At 43.2% G+C, this 24,071-nt stretch overlaps 1 protein-coding gene across 1 annotated transcript; it reads left to right on the top strand.

Moving 5' to 3' along the window:
• Nucleotides 1–6,719: 6,719 nt before the first annotated feature.
• On the top strand, nucleotides 6,720–17,362 carry MRPS33 (mitochondrial ribosomal protein S33). The gene is made up of 3 exons (XM_060633290.1): nucleotides 6,720–6,813; nucleotides 12,521–12,762; nucleotides 16,590–17,362. Exons 2-3 carry the CDS (start codon nucleotides 12,548–12,550, stop codon nucleotides 16,693–16,695), a joined length of 321 nt encoding a protein of 106 aa, XP_060489273.1. The 5' UTR covers nucleotides 6,720–6,813; nucleotides 12,521–12,547; the 3' UTR covers nucleotides 16,696–17,362.
• The last annotated feature ends 6,709 nt before the right edge of the window (nucleotides 17,363–24,071 follow it).

Below are 24,071 nucleotides of genomic sequence, written 5' to 3'. Positions count from 1 at the left end.
GCCGGCTCGGGGCGGTTCTTGTTGCTTGAGGGGGTGGTTTTGGTTCCCATAGGGGATGCTTTGCCTGCAGGGTCTTTTTTTTTTATTTTTTTAGGGCAAGGAGGGGCAGAGAGAGAGAGAGAGAGAGAGAGAATCCCAGGCAGGCTACCAGGCTGTCAGCATGGAGCCCAACATGGGGCTCAAACTCACCAACCGTGAGATCATGACCTGAGCCAAAACCGAGAGTCTGACACTTAACTGACTGAGCCACCCAGGGGCCCATTTTTTGTTTTTAAATTAAGTAAACTCTACACCCAAAGTAGGGCTTGAACTCAAGACCCTGAGATCAACAGTCACATGCTGGAAAGAAGAATTTTATCACTTAAGAACTTAATCACTTAGAGAGTACAGATGGGGGGGGTGCCTGGGTGGCTCAGTCAGTTGAGCGTCTGACTTCAGCTCAGGTCATATCACGGCTTATGGGTTTAAGCCCCGCATCGGGCTCTGTGCTGACAGCTCAGAGCCTGGAACCTGCTTCTGATTCTGTGTCTCCTTCTCTTTCTGCCCCCCCCCCCCTGCTTGTGCTCTGTCTCTCTCTGTCTCTCAAAAATAAATAAATGTAAAAAAATTTTTTTAATTCATAAAAAAAAGAATTTTGTTAAATTTATAAAAAAATTTATTAAAAAGTTAATTAAAAAAAAGAAAGTACAGACTGGGGCACCTGGCTGGCTTGATCAGAGGAACATGCGACTTTTGATCTCAGGCTGTACATTTGAGCCCCATGTTGGATGTGGAGATTACTTAAATAAATACTTTTTTTAAAAAAGTACAAGACGGTAGGTACTTGAAGTAGGTAGTTGAAGTCCTCTTTCTTTCCTTTTTTTTTATGCTTATTTATTTTTGAGAGAGAGACAGAGTGAGAGCTGGGGAGGGGCAGAGAGAGAGGGAGAGACAGAATCCGAAGCAGGCTGCAGGCTCTGAGCCGTCAGTACAGGGCTTCATGTGGGGCTTGCTCACATACCTCGACACCATGACCCGAGCCAAAATCAGGAGTCGGATGCTTAACCGACTGAGCCACCCAGGTGCCCCGAAGTCCTGTTTCATAATCAGTTCCTTTGAAATCACAATAAAAATGTTTTCCTATGTATTTAATGAAAAATAAAAGTATATGCTGTTAAAAATTACTCCAGCAACTATCGCATAATTTCATTTTTTGTTAACAGGAGGCCGACAATATTAAACATGTTAACTGGTGACGAAAGGTCAAGATTGAAGTATTTATATACGTCTGATGAGAGATAAAAGCAGAAAAATGTTCACCTTTAGCCCAGAAGTTTGACCTATAGAGCCTGCATAGTTCTGATAAGGATCAAATACATTCTGGTTGCTACATTCTTAAAGGGTCTCATGACTGCCTGTACATCTCACCAATATTTAATATCAAGCTGAATGAAAAGGACCAGAGAAATCTTTCAAAAGTAGTTTTTACCCATAGAAATTTGAAGAAGATACTTCAGATCTAAACTCCCTGCACATCCCTTCCCCCCTTGAACACTAAGCATATAACCACCAGCCTCATACGGCAAAAGGGGAGCTCTTTCTGCCCAAGGGTCCTGTCCCCATGCTATAAGAAAAGCATTCTTGGCACTGAAAATGTATCAAGAATTCTTTCTTGACCATTCCCTCAGGCCCCACCTCACTTCCATGATAGAATTTTATAGAATACGTGTATCAGATAGGCTAGGCTAGGTCAGGATGCAGTAACAAATAACGAAATTGTATGACTAAAAACAACAAAGACATGTGACTTAAAACACCAAACTCACCTAAGCTTTGTGCACACTGTGACTGACAGAGCAGGATCCTCTCCTTATACCCATTCAGGGGCTTAGACCGGCAGAGCAGTGACCCTCTGCCAGAGGGACAAGAGCTCTGGAGAGTTTCATATGGGTGAAGGTAATGCTTCACTTCTGTTAACAACGCATTGGCCAGAAAGAGACATATGGCTTTACCTAATCCCAAAACTGCCATGAAATGCACTCCAACCTTAGGCCGGGGAAAGGGGAAGAATGGTAAATATTTGGGTACATTGTATCAGTGATTGCATAGTACGTTTATTTGTTTTAAGTAAGCTCTAGGGCAACACCCAGCATGAACTCACAACCCTGAGATCAAGAGTTGCATGCTCCACCAACTGAACCAGCCAGGCCCCCCTCAGTATTTCACCTTTACTGAATAACACATACCAAATCTAAAATAAAATTATGTATGACTTTTTTGCAGACTATTCCAGAGTAATGTGAAAAATACGAAGGTCCCTTAAAATAATCCATTTTTTATTTAAAATAAGCAATAAAATAATCAATGTCTCTAACCTCTATTACTTCAGCTTCTAAGTTTGCTTTCCTTTCCAGGTAATGACACATCCTACGGATAAGAATTAAGAAGAGCTGAAAAGAACTGCTTATGTTTAAATATGTGGGAAGACATATTCGGCGCTGGCTTGGCCTGGCTTTCACCGGACTCTGTTTCAATAACAATGCACTTCTTAGCTGCAGAAGATGGGAGACACATTATGATTAAAGGAGATTTACTATCACCCTTACACTCACACTCACACAGTGTATCTGGCTTCAGAAAATCACAAGTATCCAATTACCTTATTTCTTTATTTTTTTAATGTTTTTTAAATTTATTTTTGAGACAGAGAGAGACAGAGCATGAGTGGGGGAGGTGCAGAGAGAGGGAGACACAGAATCTGAAGCAGGCTCCAGGCTCTGAGCTGTGAGCACAGAGCCTGATGCGGGGCTCAAACTCACGAACCGTGAGATCATGACCTGAGCCGAAGCCAGACACTCAGCCAACTGAGCCACCCAGGCGCCCCCCAGTTACCTTATTTCTAACAGCCTCACTTCACCCTCACCTGGAATATATGTCACACAGGAAAAGACAGGAAGCATAAGAAGGGTGGGTTTAGGGTGCCTCGATCGCTCATTAAAGGAAGCTTCCCCCAAAACATGTTAAATTGCCGGAGGGTTTTATACCCTGGGCGAGGGATATACCTTTGTTTCAGAAAGTGAAAAAGAACTACTGTAAATGCAGAGGCAGGAGAGAAGAACCTGTATAATGCTAGCAATGAGTACTTACAGAAATAGGGCATCTGCACGTTAATTTACTTAAAGGAATAAGTATCCACCTGCCTCTTGGACTATGCCACACAGCAAGAACCTGAAACTGATGTGAGCTTTAATTCTTTCTCTAACAACAAGGAATATTTGCCACAGAGTATGATCAGTAATGAAACCGTACAGCAGAGGCTTTCCACTTCACCACAACTTAGAGTAAGACATAGATTTTACATTATGATCCAATATACACATATTGTTTCATGAAACAGTAATTACCCTCATTATACGTGAAGCGCTCTGATATTCCCTATACTAATGTCTTTTAATGCTGGTCACAACCTGCTAAATTGATTTCACGACTAACTTATGATTCATACCCCACAGTTTTGAAACACTGAGCTACAGAGATGGAAATTGGTAACGCAATCTCTGATTATAAGAAGTGTCTCTAAAGAAGCCTTAACTTGAAAGTACAAGTGGGAAAACCAAAGCCTGGAAGTCAATGTCTGTGAGAGGTTAAATTTTGACCCTGAGGTGGGGACATTATTCTGAATTATCTAGATGTACCCTAAATGCAATTACATGTATCCCTGTGAGAAGGAGGCATTAGGAGATCTGATACACATAGAGAAAGAGGTGATGTGAAGAAGAGGCAGAGAGACAGTTGAAGATACTGGCCTTGAAGATTGATGTGGCCGCAAGTCAATGAATGCCAGTAACCACCAGAAGTTGGGAGAGTCAAAAAACGGATTCCAATCTAGATAGAGCCTCTGGAGGGAGTGTGGCTCTGTCACCACTTTGATTTTGGCCCAGTGATACTGACTTCAGACTTCCGGCCTCTGGAACTGTGAGAGAATAAAGTTTTGATGTTCCAAGCCACCAAATTTGCAGTATTTTGTTATAGCAGGCTCAGGAAATTAATAGGAACCCCATAAGCTTGACTTAATGAGAGCCATATTGTAAAGTGCCTAGAATGTTACTAAGACCCCAGTTCAGCTACTTATAGCTTGAAAAGCCAATATTTAAAAAAAAATTTTTTTAATGTTTTTATTTTTGAGACAGAGAGAAACAGAGCATGAGAAGGGGAGGGGCAGAGAGAGAGAGAGACATAGAATCTGAAGCAGGCTCCAGGCTCTGAGCTGTCAGCACAGAGCCCGACACGGGGCTCGAACTCACGGACCGTGAGATCATGACCTGAGCCCAAGTTGGACACTTACCGACTGAGCCGCCCAAGCACCCCATTGAAATGCCAATACTGAAGAGATGAGGTGTGGGGTTTAAGGTTTTTTTAAGTTTATTTATTCATTTTTGAGAGGGAAAGAATGTACTATCAGCACAGACCCCCCCCCCCCCCCATGCAGGGCTCAATCCCACAAACTATGAGATCATGACATGAGCTAAAACAGAGTTAGATGCCCAGCCAACTGAGCCACTGAGGTGCCCCAAAGTTTTGATTGGAAAGGAATATGAGCTTTATTCAGGAGGCCAGCCACCTGGAGGAAACAGACTCTTGACCAAAGGCCAACTCTGAGTTTTCTGCCTTGCTCACAAATTTTTAAAGGACTTTAGGGCAGTTAATCAGTAAAGGGAGTGCAGTGGTCTGTAATATTTCTTGATTACTGTGCAGACTTAATAGTGCCAGCTACAGACGTTTTCACAGTGCTCAAAGATTGTGCAAGGGAGTCTGGTTCCTTAGTCCTAGGCATTAGGGGCGGGGGTATGTGCAAGAGGGTCTGGTTTCTGTTTCGAGATGTGCAGAAGGGCTCTATTCTTTTCTTGGAAAGAATGCACGATCTCTCAAAAAGGTTTGTATATGTACTGGGCTATGGGTGGTTGCTAAGGCTTAAGGACAGAGGCAGTTTCAAGAGTAATAGCCATTTATAACTCTTTACACCTTGGTAGTTTCGAGAGTCATGGTATCTTATAGAGATATTCACAAAACATACTGATAACACAGGTGATAGGTGAAAAGGGAAATGCCAAAAATAGATATATAAATGGAGCCAGTGACAAGGTTTATGCAAATATACATCATAATATTCATTGCCATGAGTCTACTGCAAATTTAGCCTTAAACTTTCCAACAGCCCAACATGCAAAGGGAGCCTTCTTGTTTACATGATTCAGTGGCCATTAGATAAAACAGGCAACTACACAAAAACACAAAAGACAAGGTGAAAATTCTACCCAGACCATTATTTTTGGACTGAGCTATGCAAAAAAGGATGAGGGATGCTCATTACATTGTGTGTAAATGTAACTGCAGTAAACTCACACCAGACCAAGTTTCTAAGGCTGATATGGTAAATATCATAGATTGATAAACTGTCAAAACTTAACTTGATAAGAGCAAATTCTAGATTGATAAGATGTTGCTAAAAACCAAAATTCAACAGAATAAAATTAAAGATCCATTAGGCTTTATTAAGCGAGTTATGAATCAGAAAGCATCCCATCTAGCAAGTAGAAACGAGCTGAGTTGTACAAAATAGTAGTAGGGTGGTGCAAGAAAATTATTAGCAAAATAAAAGAAAGAATTGTTTCAACTCAGGACATTTTTTGTGTGGGGGGTGGGAAGACGGGGGTTTTTATCATGCAGATTACCTCACTAGTGCAGATCAAGAAATTTCAGATTGACTGTTAAAAGGTTAAGTTCTTGAGAGAGGCTGAAACTGTGATTAAGTTTTGGTTTGCTGTGGTGGGTATGGGTGCAGAGGAAGGATACCATTTGGGGCTTCTTTTTCCCTTTTTAAAACAACGTCAAAAAATAACATGATTCTATAGGAGGGAAGAGAGTGTCCACAGAATACCTTCCCGGTATATGGCATACTGCTGATGCACCTGGTTTCCGGGATACGTTTTGGAGTATTTGTGAATGGCTTCGAATAATGCTTAGAAAATAATGTCTTCAGCCTTACTATCAGTCAATAAAGACTTCATACAATGCCTGAGGTGTGCCGTGCTTGAGAGCAGATTTAGCATGGAGGAAAATACAGTATTTCCACTATTTCCCAAGCCTATCTAGGTAACTACTAAAAAGTCAGATAAATATCCCATCCCTCCTGCCTGAAGGGCCACTGGGGGAGATAAACAGGCAGCTCCAAATGGCGCCCTGATCCAGCAAAAGGTATCAAGAACGGCCCTCTTAGAGGTGTTACTACTCCACTATTAGAAAATGAGTAGGTAAGTGCAAGGAGAGGGGAATGGCATCGCCGATGGGCCAGAAAACCCTTCAGCCCCTAGTCAAGCAATGCCCTTGGAGCACATCAAGGCCTAAGCTGGATGAAAAAAAAGAGGAACGGAAAAAAGAAAGTGCATTTTATCCTCCACCACGCGGCACGCGCACGACCATTACTTTAGAGGTTTGGAGGGTTTGTAGCTCTTTTCCAACAAAATACGGTTAGCGAACCTTGCAAGACTTTTCAGCAAAGCCAATCTTCCTCCCTAAACCACCACCTCCAGTCCACACACCCGAAGCACTGCCCTCACTGCGCAGGTGCCAAGTAGGACCTCTGAGGCCTCCAAGAGAGAGCGCTAGTAGTTCCGGGTTTCACTAGGGCTCCCCTCTAGCCGCAAGCTTCTGTTTCTCCACTGCTCTCCGTTGTAGAGTGGCTTCCGAGCTTAGAGCCCGGCCGGGGGCGGGCCTTCCGGGAGAAGGGAGGGCCTTCCGGGAGAGGGGCCCGCGGGAGAGGAAGGTCGCGCGTAGGTAAGGCTGTCCGGGAGCTTTGGGGGGGGTTCCGTAAGTGTGCGATTCCGGCGATCGTGGAAGAGGTTCTGCGAGGGTCTCCAGCCTTGGAGAGTTGCCAAGAATAAGACGATTCGATTTCATTATTAACCAGCTCGGTGGTTTCACACCGTCCAACAGACAAGTTGGCCTTTTCCTGCGTAAATGGGGGAATTTACCAAACGAAGGACTCTAGCGTAGTTGCCTCTCTGACACAGTTACTCTCTTTCTGATTAGGTAGCGTGCAAGGCTCGGTTTGTCAGCTCATCCGGCGGTATTCTGTACCGTCACTTTGTGTGGGGATGCAGATTAATTTTGTTGCCAGTTGAAAGAAAAATATTTGCGGGACGCCTGGCTGGCTCATTCCGAAGAGCATGCGACTCTTGATCTTGGGCGTCTTGAGTTCCAGCCCCACCTTGGGTATGGAGATTATTAAAAAAAAAAAAAAAACAAACTTAAAAAAACAAATTGGGGAATACCCTAAGGATACAAGCGTCCGCTGACTTGACACCTGCTTCCATCACAAGCAGGCGTGATCCAGTCATTTGCAGGGGGTTGGTGGCGTTTTTGTTGAACTGAATAAAGCGGACTGACGTTCAGAGCGTTCGTGTCCCTACGACCCAGTGACAGTCTGTACCAGGTTTTAAAAATAATAAAGCATCGTATTTAGTTTTGTGAAACACGTGGGAAGAACGTGTGTGGGTTCCCTGAGACCTGATGATTATTAGGGCAACCACGGTGCCACGAGTTATGCGTGTCAGCCTCAAAACACATGAGGTAGTAACTTACTCAAGTGGTAGATGAGAAAACGGAGGCAAAGGATACCTACTTCTGCAGACACGAAATGGCCATCAAAGCGCAGAGGCAAGATTCCAAATGGTTTTTCTACTGCAAAGCTGGTGCTCTCCAGTAACCAGTGGTTTTGAGAAAATGATGAAAACTCTCCCCAGCAGAATTTACACACACACACATTCAACATACACTTTTAAAGTTCGACGGGATTCACCCCGCTAAGGGATACCCAGGTTAAGAACTCCTGTACTTCATCTGCCCTTTTCAAAGAAAAAAAAAAAGCAAACCTAATCCCAAGCCAGTTATTGACCTTAATTTATTTTTTTATAAATTTTTTTTAGTGTTTATATTTGAGAGAGACCGTACGCAATCAGGAGAGGGGCAGAGAGAGGAGACTGAATCTGAAGCAGGCTCCAGGCTCTGTTAGTAGCACAGAGCCTGATGTGGGGCTCGAACCTACTAGCCCTGAGATAGCGACCTGAGCTGAAGTGGGACGCTTAACCTACTGAGCCACCCAGGATGCCCCCAAAACCTGAACTTTTAAATGCATCAAACCTGTCAAAAAGATCAATGAAACTTGCCCCTTTATGCTAGAGTAAAAATATGGGAATTTTCTTGTGTGGGCTTAACATGTCTTGCTGCAGTACATTTGAACATATATATGTATATATATTTTTTTCCTTAGCATTTTCCACTCCAGTTAATTTTTCTTCATGGTACTGTTTACTTTAGATTTCATTTAAGGAAAAATGATGTTTTTAAGTTTTTAAGTGACTATTTTATACTTGCTGGAATGGCTTCATGCAAATAAAAATCTTGACCTGTAAGTTATTTGCCTTTTCCTTTATTGTCTTTAAAATAATCTTTTTATTTGTAACATAAAATTCAAAGATTCTGTAAGGAGGCATACTAGGATCCTAAAAAATCCTAAGTAAGGCTTTCCAGTTAAAAAAAAAGAAAAAATTTAAAGCCAGTAAAAAGTGACAATTTACCAGTCCTAGAACCAGTATTTATGGACAACAGAACTGTGTAGCTGTTTTAGCCTATGTTAAAAAAAAGAACAGCATACGAGGTCACCTGGGTGGCTCAGTCAGTTAAGCCTCTGACTATTTTGGCTCAGGTCATGATCTCATGGTTCAGGAGTTCGAACCCCACATTGGGTTCTGTGCTGACAATATGGAGCCTACTTGGGATTCTCTCTCCCTCTCTCTGCTTCTCACCTGCCCCCCGGCTCGCTCACTTTCACGGTCAAAGTAAATAAACTTTTGAGAGAGAGAGGGCACAAGTGAGTGAGGGGCAGATAGAATCCCATGAGGGGCAAAGAGAGGGGGGTTGAGGAGAGAGAAGCGGGGCTCACCCAAAGCAAGGCTTGTGTTGTTTTGTTTTGTTTTTACCCAGAGTGGGTCTCGAGCTCACCCATTGTGGAACTCTAACCCATGAACCATGAGATCATGACCTGAGCTGAAGTCTGATGCTTAAGGACTGAGCCACCAGGCGCCCATAAATAAATAAAGTTAAAACAAAACAGAGCGTACCAAGCTCCTATGCCATTCTTCATCAGAGACGTATGTCTGCTCTGTGGAAGGAGACTACAGAGCAGTAATTGATAATTGTTATAATCATTTTCCGTTTTCTTCTTTTTAGCAAATGGATCTTTATTTCTAGTAAGGGATTCAGGTTTGAAGAGGCTTATTCCCTTTCTCCATCATAAAAGTTTTAGGACTTGGATTTTGTGGTATAGCCGTGTCCCAATGGATTCTAATGAGACTTCTTTGCCATTTATGTCTCCCAGTAATTTCCTACATTACAAAGTGGGCCTGGAGATAACTTAGTATCCTATGATGGCTTCAGTGATCACTCTCCTTAGGGGTCCCTTCCTCCTTGCTGCCTTTCAAGTTACTGAGCTGCTGGTCCCCTCCCCTGCATTTCTCTGGCTGTCAGTTTTTGTAAGTGAGGATGTCATTCCAGGGAGATAGCGGTTTAACTGCATGAAGTGTGTACCTCTTTTCCTAAGGTATCTCCTTTTTTGTATGGTTAAATGAGGACAAGGAATAGGAGCACCTGGCTGGCTCAGTCAGACCATGTGACTCTTGGTCTTGGCATCATGAGCATGAGTCCCACATCAGGTGTAAAGATTACCTAAAAATAAAACCTTAAAAAATAAATAGGGGCACCTGGGTGGCTCAGTTGGTTAAGCATCCAACTTCGGCTCAGGTCATGATCTCACGGTTCGTGAATTCCAGCCCCACATGGGGCTCTGCACTGACAGCGAGAAGCCTGCTTAGGATATTCATTCATTCTCTCTCTCTCTCTGTCTCTCTCTCTCTCCTCCTCACCCTCTCCCTCTCCCTCCCTCCCTCCCCCCCTCCCCTCTCCCTCTCCCCCTCCTCCCTTCTCTCTCTCTCTGCCCCTCCCCTGTTCACACACAGTGTTTCAAAGATAAGCATTAAATAAGGACAAAGAATAATTGTGTCCGATTAGATCATAGGAGCACCAAACTTAAAAACACATTTAGATTTTTTTTCTTTTTTTAAGTAACTATTTACTGTCACAGTCTTAGTTATTTCTCACAGTAGCCCCGCAAGCTTTGTTTTCCAAAAAGGAAACTCAGATTTAGAAAATAAGTAACTGTTAAAATAACCCAGCTGATAAATGGTAGAGCCAGGATGCAAACCTAGGCCTCAGGACTCCATGCTGCATCTTCATTTAAAAATAAAGCGATGGGGGGGGGGGGGGGGGGCGCCTGGACAGCTGTCGGTTACATACCAGACTCTTGATTTAGGCTCAGGTCATGATCGCGTGGTTGGTGAGATTGAGCTCCACATAGGGCTGTTTGCTGACAGTGTGGAGCTTGCTTGGGATTCTCTGTCTCCCTCTCTCTCTGCCCCTCCCCTGCTCACCCTCTCTCCGAAATAAACATTAAAAAAAAAAGAACTCTTGAAAAAAAGAAAAAAAGCAATGGAATTTGGAACATTATCTGTCTGAAAACATTGTAACAAAACAATAGTTCCCTGGCCATCAAATAATTGGTTGTGGAAATACTGTGCACTTGCAGAAGAAATTTATTCTAATGCCATAATAGCAGTTAAGCAAAACAAAGCAAAGGTGATTAAGAAACCGTTTGTTTTAGTTTTTTTTTTTAAATCTGATGTTCAGAAAAAGATAACTTTAAAGAGGAAAGGTAAAGCATGCAAAGAAACTTTGTAGCCTCTGAAGACCACTATGGAGTCTGCAAGGCCGTTAGAGGTTTACAGGCGCTGATTTATTACGATTTCGTATTTATACATTGAACTGTTAATGCCTTTTTTTCTCACTGATGAAAATATAACTTTACCCCTAACAAGCCAACCCAACCCAACCCAACCCACTCCCATCCACACAACTCTAAGAGTTGAGACAGAAGTGAATCTGAGAACAGGAGTGCTGACAGGAAATGGAAAAAGCAAGGTTTGCATGGGATCCCCAGGTTGGAGGGGCAGAGAAGAGACCCTAGATCCAATAGTTCTCCCATTGCTGGCCTTCAGATGGCACTATTGGCCCAGGTTTGCTTGGTTGGTGTTAAACGATTGGTAACTGGTTTGAGATCGACATTCTGCAATTGTTTTGAGGTCAGCCTCTGCTCTTTCAATGGGTCTTGAAATGGACAAGAAAAATTCCTTAATTTAAACTGGTTTTGGGGTTTTTTTTTTCTTGCAAGTTATTTTGAAATTTACTGGGCACTTTTCTTGTTTAGAGGGTGTTATTTTTTTTTTTTTTTTTTAAGATTTTACTTTATATTTTAAGTAAACTCCACATGCTTCATTGACTGAGCCAGCCAGGCCCTCTAGGAAATATTTTTGTTTTCTATATTTTTTCCCGATTGGTTTTTCAAGATAGGTTTTTGCCTTTTTTCTGTTTGGATATCAACTCCTTTTCACCCCCACCAGACTGTCCCCCAGGACAGTTTCTTAGCAAAGATTCTCCTCTCCAAATTTCACAGTAACTAGCACCATCAGCCACCAGGAAGCTCTGCATCTGGCCTGGGATGGGATGGGACGGCTATTCTACCAGCAATGTTCTTGATTCTTAGGTATCGCCTATTAATTTTTGATATGTATTAGCTGAAATTTCTTCATATTACGGATAGCATCCTCCTACCTCTTTCAACATTCAATGTACTGTTTTCAGTTAATAAGAAGTTAACTGGCGTGCACTGAGGCAGAGTATATAAGACGGAAGAAAAGACAGATAACCTTATAACCCGTAAGTCCTTCCTTTCAGGAATAAAATGAATCTTAAGAGCCGTTGGGTTTATTTATAAGACTACTGTCTCTGTTTTGTTTTTTTCCCCGAATGGCTCTCAGTCTCTAGGCAGAATTCAGTCCAGCAACCTAGAGGCTAAATGACCTCATAACTCATTAGCAGTTCTCAGAGCCATCTGGAGCCCTTGAGGAGAACAGTGTTCAAAGGGCTGATAATAAAGACAACAGGATAATTATTTCTCTGCCATGATTAAACCTTTAGATGGCAAGCAGTCAGCATTTTTATTCTGCAGATTGCTGAGGTGGGTGTTTTCTGAAGGTATAATAACAATGCTGTGGTAGGATAACTCATTTGCCTGTCCTCATCTAGCCTACAAACAGGTAAGCTGTCAGTAAATAACAAAACAGTTCACTGTAAAAAGTTCACTACAGCAAGGTAATAGTATGGAAATCCCAAATGTAAAAATTAGAAATGTAAATAAAGCATGCAAAGGAAACCACCATTCGGACTGTGGACATTTCCCAACTCCAAGGCATGTCCTGTCGGCCACATGACATGCACGTGTGGCCTGCTGGTTTCATTTTCTAAAGTGCTCACTGGTTAATCTTAGAATTTCATACACTAACCTGTTGATGTTTCTTCTCATTTTCTGTAGGGACCCTTGCTCCTTGCTGCTCAGGAAATGTCTTCACTTTCAGAATATGCCTTGCGCATGAGTCGTCTCAGTGCCCGGCTCTTTGGTGAAGTCGCCAGGCCCACCGATTCCAAATCCATGAAAGTGGTGAAGCTCTTCAGTGAGCAACCGTTAGCCAAGAGGAAGGAGACTTACGACTGGTATCCAAATCACAACACTTACTTCGCACTCATGGGGACGCTACGTTGTCTTGGCCTCTATAGGTAATGGCAAAAAAGCACAAAGAGTAACTTGTAAGAGATTATTCTAGGAGATCAGAAAAGGAAAAAGTTAGTTTTTTTATCCTAATAGTTTTTTGGCTCTTATAAAAGTGCCCAGGTTGTTCAAAAGGCACAGTTTTGGGGGGAAAGGCTTTTAAGGTACTCAACAATGGTCACACCAGGAAAAAAAAAAAAAAAAAAAGGAAACATGCACTTAGTGGAAGACAGATTTTAATTATGTCTAAACCTGGACAAACTGACTGGATATTGAGCTACAGAGATGTTTAATTATTAATTTAAGAGCACTTTAAAGGGATGCAGAGGAAAACTGATGCAAATTCTGCAGAAGAACCCCCCACACCCTGTCCCCGCCCCCGCAGGCCGCCAGAGCTGCAGGTTCTGATTGGTCAGATGAAGAGAGGCCCTGCCTGCAGCCCATCCCCTTCCTAGCGAGTTTATGGGAGCCTTCTTTCTTTCCTAGTGACAGTTTTTTTGCAGTTCTTACTTGCTTCTACCTTCTTCTGGCATTTAAAAAAATTTTTTTAGTGTTTATTTTTGAGAGAGGGAGAGAGCACGCATGAGTGGGGGAAGGGCAGGGAGAGGGAGACAGGATCCAAAGCGGGCTTCTTTGGACCACAGAGCCCGATGCAGGGCTCGAACCCACAAACTGCAAGATCATGACCTGAGCTGACGTCAGATGCTTAAGTGACAGAACCACCCAGGTGCCCCCTTTTCTAATGTTTATTTATTTTTGGCATTTTTAGTTTGTACCCTTTTTGATATATTAATTTGATCTAAAAAAAAGTTGTAGTTCACCTTTAAGAGTAATATGTGGATTGCACAGGCTCTAAATACCATGTGTTCCATATTTGTGTATGTATAGGTACTTGGGACTATGTATTGCTCCAGAAAGAAAAGAGATCAAATGCCTATGTGATCATTTTCTTTAAAAGAGAGCCTTAATTACCAAGCTAATACATGCTCATTATAAAAGAATTCAAACAGTGTGTAATTGTGTAAAGTTAAAATCTACTTTTTCATGTTTATTTATTTATTTTGAGAGACACGGAGCAGGGGAGGGGCAGAGAGAGGGGGCAGAGAGAGAGAGAGAGGGAGGGAGGGAGGGAGGGAGGGAGGGAGAGAGAGAGAGAGAGAGAGAGAAAGAGAGAGAGAGAGAGAGAATATGAATCCCAAGCAGGCTCTGTGCTAACAGCACACCTACTGGGAGCTTGATCTCATGAATCGTGAGATCATGACCTAAGCTGAAATCAAGAGTCAGATGCTTAACTAAGTCACGCAGGCCCCCCCCCACCTTTTTTTTAATGTAAAATAAATCTACTTTTTGGAGTGCCTGGCTGGCTCAGTCAGAGCATGTGATTCTTGATCTCGGGGGTCATAAGTTTGAGCCCCATGTTGGGTGTAGAGATTACCTAAAAGTAAAATCTTTTAAAAATAAATAAATCTACTCTTTAAGAAAATTTAGTATGTTTTAATTGCACATGTCTTAAGGCAGCAGTACAAAAGTTAATTTGGGACTATTTAATGCAATAAAATTAATAATTCATTCCAGGTAACTAAAAATTGGTACACTCATCTATACAACAGAAGTATTTTTAAGTATCTTCCATGTATAGACACTAAGATGGGCACTAGAGGAACAGCAGTGAACAAAACAGAATAGATTTTCTTAGTTAATATATTAAGAGAGATTATAATCCATGACACATTCTGAATTTCTGGAATTGCTCTGGGGCTTTCTCCCTTGCTATTAGTCTGGGCTCAGAAAATAAAAATTGTATTGTGACCCAAAATAAAATATCACTGGAAGGCAGATCTCCCGAGTAGAAAATTATAACCCATAACAAAGTCATATTCAGCTATTTTAATTTACCTGTTTGGTGCCACTGTACATTTGTTTGAAAAATAAAACCTTGACTATCTTTGGGGATAGGGAAAAAATACTTAGTGGTTAGTTATCCGTGGAAAAGCACAATTCTTTTCATGTATTTGGTCACTGGTTATGGTAAATGGTGCCTCTAATGGAAGACCTCCTGTGGCATCGGGCAGGATGAAACTAGACGATCTTCAATAAAGAAAATATTGCTCAAAGGCCTACAAACGAGGGAGGGACGCACAGGTTCTCATAAACACTGACTCATTCAGTGACACAGGTGCTTGGGCTGTAGCATCACAGAGACAAAGACCCCTGCCTTTGGAGCCTTCCTTCTGGCTGAGGGTTGGCGGGAGTGGAGCAGGGAGGGAAGAAGAGGAGAACAGATGTAGCGGATACGCTACACAGCTGAGTGTGCCGTGGGGGAAAAAATAGTAAAGCCGCCTGAGCAGGATCAAGAATGCTGAAGGGCACGTGGTGGGTGGGGAAAGGATGGGTCACAGTATTAAACAGGACAGTCAAGGTCAGCCTCTTTGAGAAGATGAGGTCTAAGCAGAGACTTAAAGGTAGTGAGTAAGTCAAGTGGGACCTAGGAAAGAACTTTCCAGGCAGAGCAAAGGCCCTGAGGTTGGAGTGTACCTGGTATGTTCCAGGGGTAGCACGGGCTATGGAGAGAGTGGTAGGGCCATAGGCAGATCATGAAGGGTTCTGAGGGCCATGACAAGGTCTTGGCTTTTACTCTGGGTGAAATGGGGAACCGTTCATAGGCCTGTGAACAGAGGAATGAAGTTTTAAGAAAACTTTTGAGTTTTAGAGTTTTGAAGAATTACTCTGGCTGCTCTGTTGAGAATAGATTATTTGAGGGCAATCATAGTGAATTCCAAATAGCTCAGTTGTGTCCATCCTGTTCATGGAATGAAACTGTGTACCCTAGAAAACCAGTCTATTTTAAAACCACCTAAGGAGTGAAAAATTGGGCCCAGCAACCCCTCCCCCCCATATTTAATTCATATGCCATTATTATCCACTCTTTACAGATGTGCTACAGAGAGGGAAAAGTCACTTATCCAAAGGCATACAGCTACTAAATGTTAGATGGAGCTGTGATTTAAACCCAGGTTGAAATGGATTCCAGGGGCACCTGGGTGACTCAGTCAGTTGATTGTCCAACTCTTGATTTTGGCTCAGGTCATGATCCCACAGTTCATGGGATCGAGCTGCTTGGGATTCTCTCTCTCCTCTCTCTCAACCCCTTTCCAACTTAGGCGCACAAGCTCACGCATGCTCTCTCTCTCTCTCAATAAATAAACTTTATAAAGAAAAGAAATGGGTTCTAGAACTTACATGTTAAAAGGTATTTGATCTTAGAATGCAGACATTTTTCTAGAGTATAGGCCGTCTTAACACCCCATCCACATGTCCAAACAACCCTGGCTTCTTGATCTCTAACTCTATCTGTTGACTTGGCTTCCTTCTACCTGAGCCTTTCCCCAGCAGCCTTTTCGTGTGAATCATCCATGGCCTTGAAGGCAGCTTCCTCCAGACCTCTTCTCCTTGTAGGACGTACTGGTTCCTGCGGCCCTCAGGGTCTCTGTGTGGCTATTGAAGCTCATACCCACTTTCTGCTTCCCTCTGTTCAGTCTTAGTGTTACAGGGAAATTTGGGGTAATTGTTAGCACTGTATCATAGTTGCATAGGTTTATATGGGCTGGCCTGGGAATTTAACTGTCGCTCGTGGGGACACTGTGACTCAAAGTGAACTTCTGGAACACAACTCATGTATACACTGGGGACTCGCTGTCCTTTCTGTTCACCAGGCTGAGCACGTGCCCTGTAGAAGTCAAGGACCAATAACCACAACAGCCTAAGGGAAGAGTGCTACATTGGTGTGCTTTTCCACTCAGGTACAAATACTGGCTCTTTTTCTTTCTCCACTCAGAGATGAGCATCAGGACTTCAAGGATGAGCAGATGCGTCTAAAGAAGCTTCGTGGCAAAGGGAAACCAAGGAAAGGAGAAGGGAAAAGAGCAGCAAAAAAGAAATAGTGTTGGTCCATCAGGAGAAAAAACTTCTTTCTCAGCAACTGGCAGCAGAAGAAGGTGTATTCATCTTTCCACATCTTGGAGGAGTGGGAGCTTCCTAAACTGAAGATTTGGAGGAACACAATCATTTCTGTGTTGAAGTCCAATCCAGTTGAATCGTGACTGGTTTCTGGGACATGTTATAATTCTGCAAAGCTGTTTTGGCCTTGGTTTTTTACTCAGATGTTTACCTCTTTCTCTAAAGAAATGATTGAAGAAGGACTCATTTGGGGTGGAAATGGGATGTTGAGAGCACGGGGACAAACTCATTCGGTGAGCATCCTTTAGTGTCCTCAGTATCCCTTCTTGCTTCCCCCACTGCACCAGCCCTGAGCTCCTCCACCCCTCTGACCGCTCAGCCGCCGTCTCCACCACCAAGCTCATCAACTTTAGGTACCTCTCCACCTATTCCTTGGAGACTATCTAATAAGATAGATTTGTGGGACACGGCTGTACCTGCTGAGAGAGTACTGAGTACCTGCTGTATACAATGTACTGGGGCCCTGGTAATACCATGGTTAGCAATAGAAAACAGTCCCTTCCTTGTGGAACTTTCAGGCTTGTGGGGAAGACTAAATATTGTATCATTACACAAATGAAATTGTATTAAACGCTACAAAGGAAAAATTCAGACTTCTGCGACAGTGTGGATCAATGGATGGCTCAATCCAGAGATAGCAAGAGGCCCAAACTTCAGGCAGTTTCAAGAAGGCCTCTCTAGGCACTCCTGGGTGGCTCAGTTGATCAAGCATCTAACTCCTGATTTCGGCTCGGGTCATGGTTCATGAGTTTGAGCCCCACATCGGGCTCCATGCTGACAGTACAGAGCCTGCTTGAGATTCTCTCTCTCCCTCTCTCTCTGCCCCTCCCCCCATCTCTCTCTCAAAATAAATAAATAAACTTAAAAAAAAAACTGCCTCCTTAAAGAGGACTTGATCTTGGGGTCATGAGTTCAAGCCCCACGTGTGGTGTAGAGTTTACTTAAAAATTAAAAAAAAATGGGATGCCTGGGTGGCTCGGTTGAATGTCCGACTCTTGATTTTGGCTTAGGTCATGATTCCAGGGTCATGGGATCAAGCCCCATGTTGGGCTCTGTGCTGACCATGGAGCCTTCTTAAGATTCTCTCTCTCCCTTTTTCTCTCTGCCCCTCCCTGCATGCTATGTCTCACTCTAAAATTAAAAAATTTTATGGGGCGCCTGGGTGGCTCGGTTGAGCATCTGACTTTGGCTCAGGTCACAATCTCACGGTTTGTGGTTCAAGCCCTGTGGTTCGAGCTCTATGCTGACAGCTCAGGGCCTGGAGCCTGCTTCAGATTCTGTGTCTCACTCTCTCTCTGCCCCTCCCCCACTCATGCTCTGTCTCTCTCAAAAATGAATAAACACTACAAAAAAATCTTTTTTAATTTAAAAAGAAAAAATGATGGGAAAAGTGTGTGAGGCACAGAGAACTCTATTGCAAATCCCTAAGGTAAGAAAGTGTCCTGTTCACGGAGTGGAAAAAAGATCACAGACTGTATAGGTTTCATAAGGAAACAAGAGGCCAGACCATGAAGGGCTTTGCAAGTTCTGTGCAAAAGCTTGGAGTTAACCAATGCAGTGAGTGTGTAAGGGGTTATTTCTTTGAGAAAGGAGTAGCTAGCTGCTCATTTTACTGCATTCTAGCAGTGAGGTTCCAAAGAGGTGGTGAGGCCTCTCTGATTTTTTTTTCAAGTTCCAAAAATCTAACGTCTAGTAAATTTTTTGAAGTACTTTTTCTTTTCTGTTGTAAAATTTACCATATTAACCACTTTTTACAAATTTGTTTTAATGTTTATTTTTGAATGACAGAGACAGAGTGTGAGTGGAGGAGGGGCAGAGAGAGGGAGACACAGAATCTGAAGCAGGCTCCAGGCTCCGAGCTGTCAGCACAGAGCCCGACATGGGGCTTGAACTCACGAACTGTGAGATCATGACCTGAGCCAAAGTTGGAAGCCTAACCGACTGAGCCACCCAGGCACCCCCCATATTAACCACTTTTAAGTATACAATACAGTAGCTTTAACTGGATGCACACTGTCCAGCTAAAAGACTTTTTAAGGGCGTTTCTGCCTCTCTCTGGAAAAGAGCAAAGTACCCGCAGGAGTACATATAGCAGCTACTGAAGCTATGACTTTCTTTCCCTGCAGCATTAGAAGTCCTGGCAATAACTGCCCTGCAAATAATTCCTGAATCAGTAAGAATCCCATCCCATGTCTCAGATAAATTATATTTTTAAAGATACATGATCCAGATGGTATGGCTGGGGCCCATATTATAGCTTTAAAAACTACTTAAAGTTGGGTAATTTGTGTCTCATTTCATCAGGGGACTGAGAATCTATTCATTTAGAATTCTCTGAGCACTTGCCCTGTGCCTGCCACGTGCTAGTTGTGGAGGACACAGACTCAGTCCCTAAGGTTGTATGAATGACAGTTGTGTGATCCCAGGGATTTGCTCAGAAAAGTGTACACTTTCTGTTATTCTTGGCCAGTGCAGCTGAGCCAGGTGGGTGGAAGATTACCCCAGGATGTCAGGCTGAGAAGCAGGCTCTCAGCCTGAACACGGTGTAGAACAACCCAGTGGATGTTTCGAATGAGGCCATCTCCAACTTGTGGAGAAGGCCTGAATGTAAGAGGAGCTTAAAAGAGTTAGCATGGTATTTTATAAATTTTTTTTTTTTAACGTTTATTTATTTTTGAGACAGAGACAGAGCATGAACAGGGGAGGGTCACAGAGAGAGGGAGACACAGGGTCTGAAGCAGGCTCCAGGCTCTGAGCTTTCAGCACAGAGCCCGACGCGGGGCTCGAACCCACGGACCGTGAGATCATGACCTGAGCCGAAGTCGGACGCTTAACCGACTGAGCCACCCAGGCGCCCCAGCATGGTATTTTAAAGAGAGACCACATCAGATACCAATAGCTGACCTGAGTCGGAAACAAGCAAAGGATCTGGGTGTTGGTTTGCTGATGGCCCCTGAACCTACAAAGAGCCTTAGCAGTGGTTGATAGGTTTGTAAGTGACTCAGCAGTAGGCTAGTATGCCACTGCTCCATGCTGAAAATCCAAAACTACACCTAAAATTTACTTGTACATAAGCTGTACCCTGAAACCCATCTGACACAGTAAATGCTACCTGACTTAAAACAGCCTGCGCTGAACATGGTGGACAGACAGGACGTAGAGGATAAAAGGGAAGGGGTAATTCTTGGTGCCATAAAAACAACACCTTTCAGGACACCGGCGACTGTGGTTTAAGACGAGGACAAAGTGCAATCGGAAAAAACTCTTTAACTGCAGGTGTAGGCTAGACAGATGTTTAACTGGACCTCTCTGGCCAAGACCAAGACTTTTGTGTTTTCCCTCCAATGTTTGGTATTCTGTGTGCATGGAGGATCTTGCCCTTGATTTCACTATGGCACAGTAAACCAGACGGGGCTTGGGATTCAGAAGTCACGGATTGTGGATGCAGTCCTCCTTACAGGCTTTGTGACCTTAAGTCACATTCTCTGAGCCTCCTTCCATCTCTAAAATCATAGTGATGCTTCACTACATTCATGAAATATTAAGATTTGTGAAAAGCACCATGTGAGTTGTAAAAGAGGAATCCAATGTTTTCACATACAGCTCTTTGTGTGACTAGTGAGAATTATTACATCTTCCCAATAAATTTTTCCGAGGTAGTGTTGACAAATATATGCTAAAAATATAAAATTCTCTACATTTACATGCAACACGACAGGTTCAGGAAGCAGTAGGTGGGAGATGCATTTTATTATTTATGTGATCATGAAACTCATTTTTTAAAAAGCATCATGTAGATGTGTGTATGTATATCTAAACGTGCATAAGCGTATAAACAGGATGCTTTTACTTGTTAAGCACCTTCTGAAAAAGAAGAAGTCAAAATTAAAAATTCCGCCCTGTTCACCCTTTCCTTTTTTCCTCACACATGTCCCCCAAAGCTTCTAAGTGCCTAATTTTAGAGATTTACAGGCAGGAACAAACTTCAAAGGAAATAGAGGGAAATGTCTCTTAAACTGCCAACTCTGTCTTCATTGTCCTTTTTCTTAAGTACTCATTTTAAGTTCAAAAGAAAGCATTTTTTTAAAAAAAGAATCAATAAAACAAACAGTAAAACACTCAAGAAGACTTAGAAAAACAGGGAAATACAGTAAAGCCCTGGGTATTAAGAACTAGAAACCAGTAAAACATCATGCTGAACTTAACACTGAAATGTTTTTCTTTGGCTTTTTTCTTTTTTGAGAGAGAGAGAAAGAGAGAACACAAGTAGGGGAGGGGCAGGAAGAGAGGGAGGGAGAGAGAGAAAGAATTGCAAGCAGGGTTCACGATGAGCCCAATGCAGGGCTCGATCTCATGACTGTGAGATCATGACCTGAGCTAAAAATCAAGAGTCAGATGCTTAACCAACCGAACCATCCAGGTGCCCCTGAAATGTTTTTTAAATGATACCATGACAGCAAAAGAGGAGGATCATGAAACTAGGGTGAGTACTTGTCAAAGAAACTACCCAGATGCAGTTTTTTAACTTAATTGGACGTCTGGCGATATTATAAGTTCATGTCAAAGTAGAAACCAAAACTAAACCAGTGTAGATCCTAAGGCCTTTTTCATTCCACTTAAACGTGTTTTTTGAGACAGAGAATAGATTCATTTTTGGAGAACTCTCTGTGTCTATTACAGAAAATATGAGCTCCTTATTGACAATCTAAACTGCTGCTAAGTGCAAAATATCTTCCCAAAAGAGCCACAAAACGACTAACCGACCCACTGAGTTTAGCATAAAAACAACATTCTAAACAAATGAAAAGTCTTAGGACACATGTCAAATCTAAAAGACTGAGTATATCTAGCATGAGAACTGACCAGTTCATTAAGCACCAAACAAATTAAAGTTAAAGATAGAGATCAATGCAGTCCAATCATCCAGAATGACTTCACAAGCAGTGAAAGCAATGAATGCAAGTTATGTCAACATTTTTGGAGCACTTACCCCACACCTGGCTTTGCATTTTATAGGCCTTATGTAACTCCAGCATAAGTAGTCCCATTTTACAGCTGAGGAAACTGAGGCTTAGCTCTTGTGCCCAGGATCACACAGTTCTAAGTGTCTAGACTGAGGTTTAAATCCAAGCCACCTGACTTCAAAGCCTACACCACCAATCACCACACTGTTGCAAGTAGGATCATCCCACGCAGAGAGGGGGTTACGGCAAATAGCGTGTGCGAAGACCCACAGACAGAATTCTAGTTGGCAAGAGCCATAATGAGCGTGGCCTTGCAACTTCAGAGCCATGACTTCATGAGCCCTGAAGTTCCCCGTGTCCTTTTATGACCCGACAATGCAGCACTGACCTCTCTGAGTCTGAACGGTATTGTAACAATAACTACCATTTGTCCAGCGCTTCCCTATTTGCTGGGAACTGTGCGTAGCTCTGTAAGCTACACCACTTAATTCCTCCAACAACCCTTTGAGGTAAGTATTACCTTTCCCGTTTTGTAGGTGAACTTAAGTTTAGCACCGTGGTTCTCAACTGTGGCTGTGCATCCGAATCACCTGGGGGAGGTTAGAACGCTGTGCCTGGTTCCACTCCAGACCAACCTAAGGCGGGGGAGGGAGAAAAGTAAGTTCAGCTTTGATAATTTTGAAAAGCTCCTCAGGTGGCTCTACTGTGCGATGGAGGTTAAGAATCCCTGGTTTAAAGCAGTGTTTCTCAAGCTTTGGTATTTAGCAGTAATCCAGAGGGCTTGTTAAACACGGAGGGCTGGGCCCCACCCCCAGAGTTCCTTTTTCAGGAGGCCTCAGCGGGGCCCAAGAATTTGCATTTGTAATAAGTTCCCAGGTGCTACTGGTCTAGGGTCACGCTTTGAGAACCATTCGTTTAAAGTCGTCTCTTTCTGCGTGTGTGCATTTTGCCTACTCTGGTAGCAAACACAGGTTGAAATTGCTGGCTGCTTAGCATGAGCTCCAGCCAGGAAGGACTTCTGGGTCCTCTGGTCAGTAGGTGGTACTGACCCAGAATGAAGCCAGACTGGGGGCCTGGGTGACTGGTTTGACAGGTGGTGAGTCCTGAAGGAGTAGGAAGGGCTAGGTCACCCTGGGACTTCGGTCACTCGATAGGTCAGCCAGGGACCACTGAGGGGGGCTGGTGGGCATAATGCAGGGAAAGCCAGGTCCTCAGGCAGAGAGCAGGTACCACACGGTATGCAGGAAACCAGGAGCAATGTGACCCCCTGAGAGAGAAAGGCCGACAGCAGCCGTCAGTGCGGTGAGGGGAGCTCCAGGGGAATGAGTTCTGTGGCTACAGAGGCCAGGTAACAACCCTTGCTTATCACACTGCATTCACAGGCAGTTACATTCTTGGTGGAAAGGCTAGATGGAGCTGAAAATAAAGTCAGGGTGGCAAAGCCACTGCCATGTGAAAATGAAAAGTAGATATAACCTGTTAGGATTCAGTAAAGGGGAAGTAAAAATTAACTCATGTAACTCTGTACGCAGCCATTTAGAAATACACGTAGAATGTAAAAATTGGGATCGTCTATTCAATGTTTTCTTTGCACGCTTTCCCTTTCTTTAGCCTTTACTCTTAGCTTTTGGCAGGAGACTAGGCGGGAGTAAATACATGACTGTCTTTCCCAGTGACACAAGACCTACACTTGTCAGTCAGTGTGACTCCATTAAGACAGTAAGGCTCAGAGGATGGGCTCAGCCGGCCTGCAGCTGAATCATCACCAGAGACTTCTCTGAGTCAGCAGGCAGGGATGCAGCCTAGGCATCTGCATTTCCAACAAGTCCTTCCAGGTGATTAATATACAATCTAAATTCTGATGGAACCCTTGAAAACCAGAAGATAAAACCTGGTTCCACGACAACCTAGTGAGCCACAAGATGGAGGCATCCAGATGACCTTGTGCTTGTCAATGTAGCAACACATGTCTTGAATCAACCGTGAATTGTAATATCCTCACCACCAACCTCCTTCGGTTTCTGATTTTATAATTCTCTCCAGCAAGCTCACATGTCTGATTTTATTCTTAGTGAGTCCTTGGCGCTAATAATTGCTTATCATTCTATAATGATCTAGGATGATCTTATCTCTACAGTGGTCTTTGTGGGGGCATGTTCAAGGTTACAGAGGTAGCAAGGATACTGCAATCCCTGGATGCTCAATTCCAGGCTTGTGGGCTCTTCCAGACCATCTGTGCAGGTTGTAAACTTCATCACAGAAAGGAAAGCATAATCGGAATTATTCTTCTTGTGAAAAATAATCACTTGATCTCTCCTCCTCTTTTATAGGTCTTA

Source organism: Panthera onca, chromosome A2 (genome assembly GCF_046562875.1).
Source record: "Panthera onca isolate mPanOnc1 chromosome A2, mPanOnc1 haplotype 2, whole genome shotgun sequence".
NCBI lineage: Eukaryota > Metazoa > Chordata > Mammalia > Carnivora > Felidae > Panthera > Panthera onca.
Note: the sequence above shows the minus strand (reverse complement) of the source record. Positions and strands in the feature narration are given on the sequence as shown.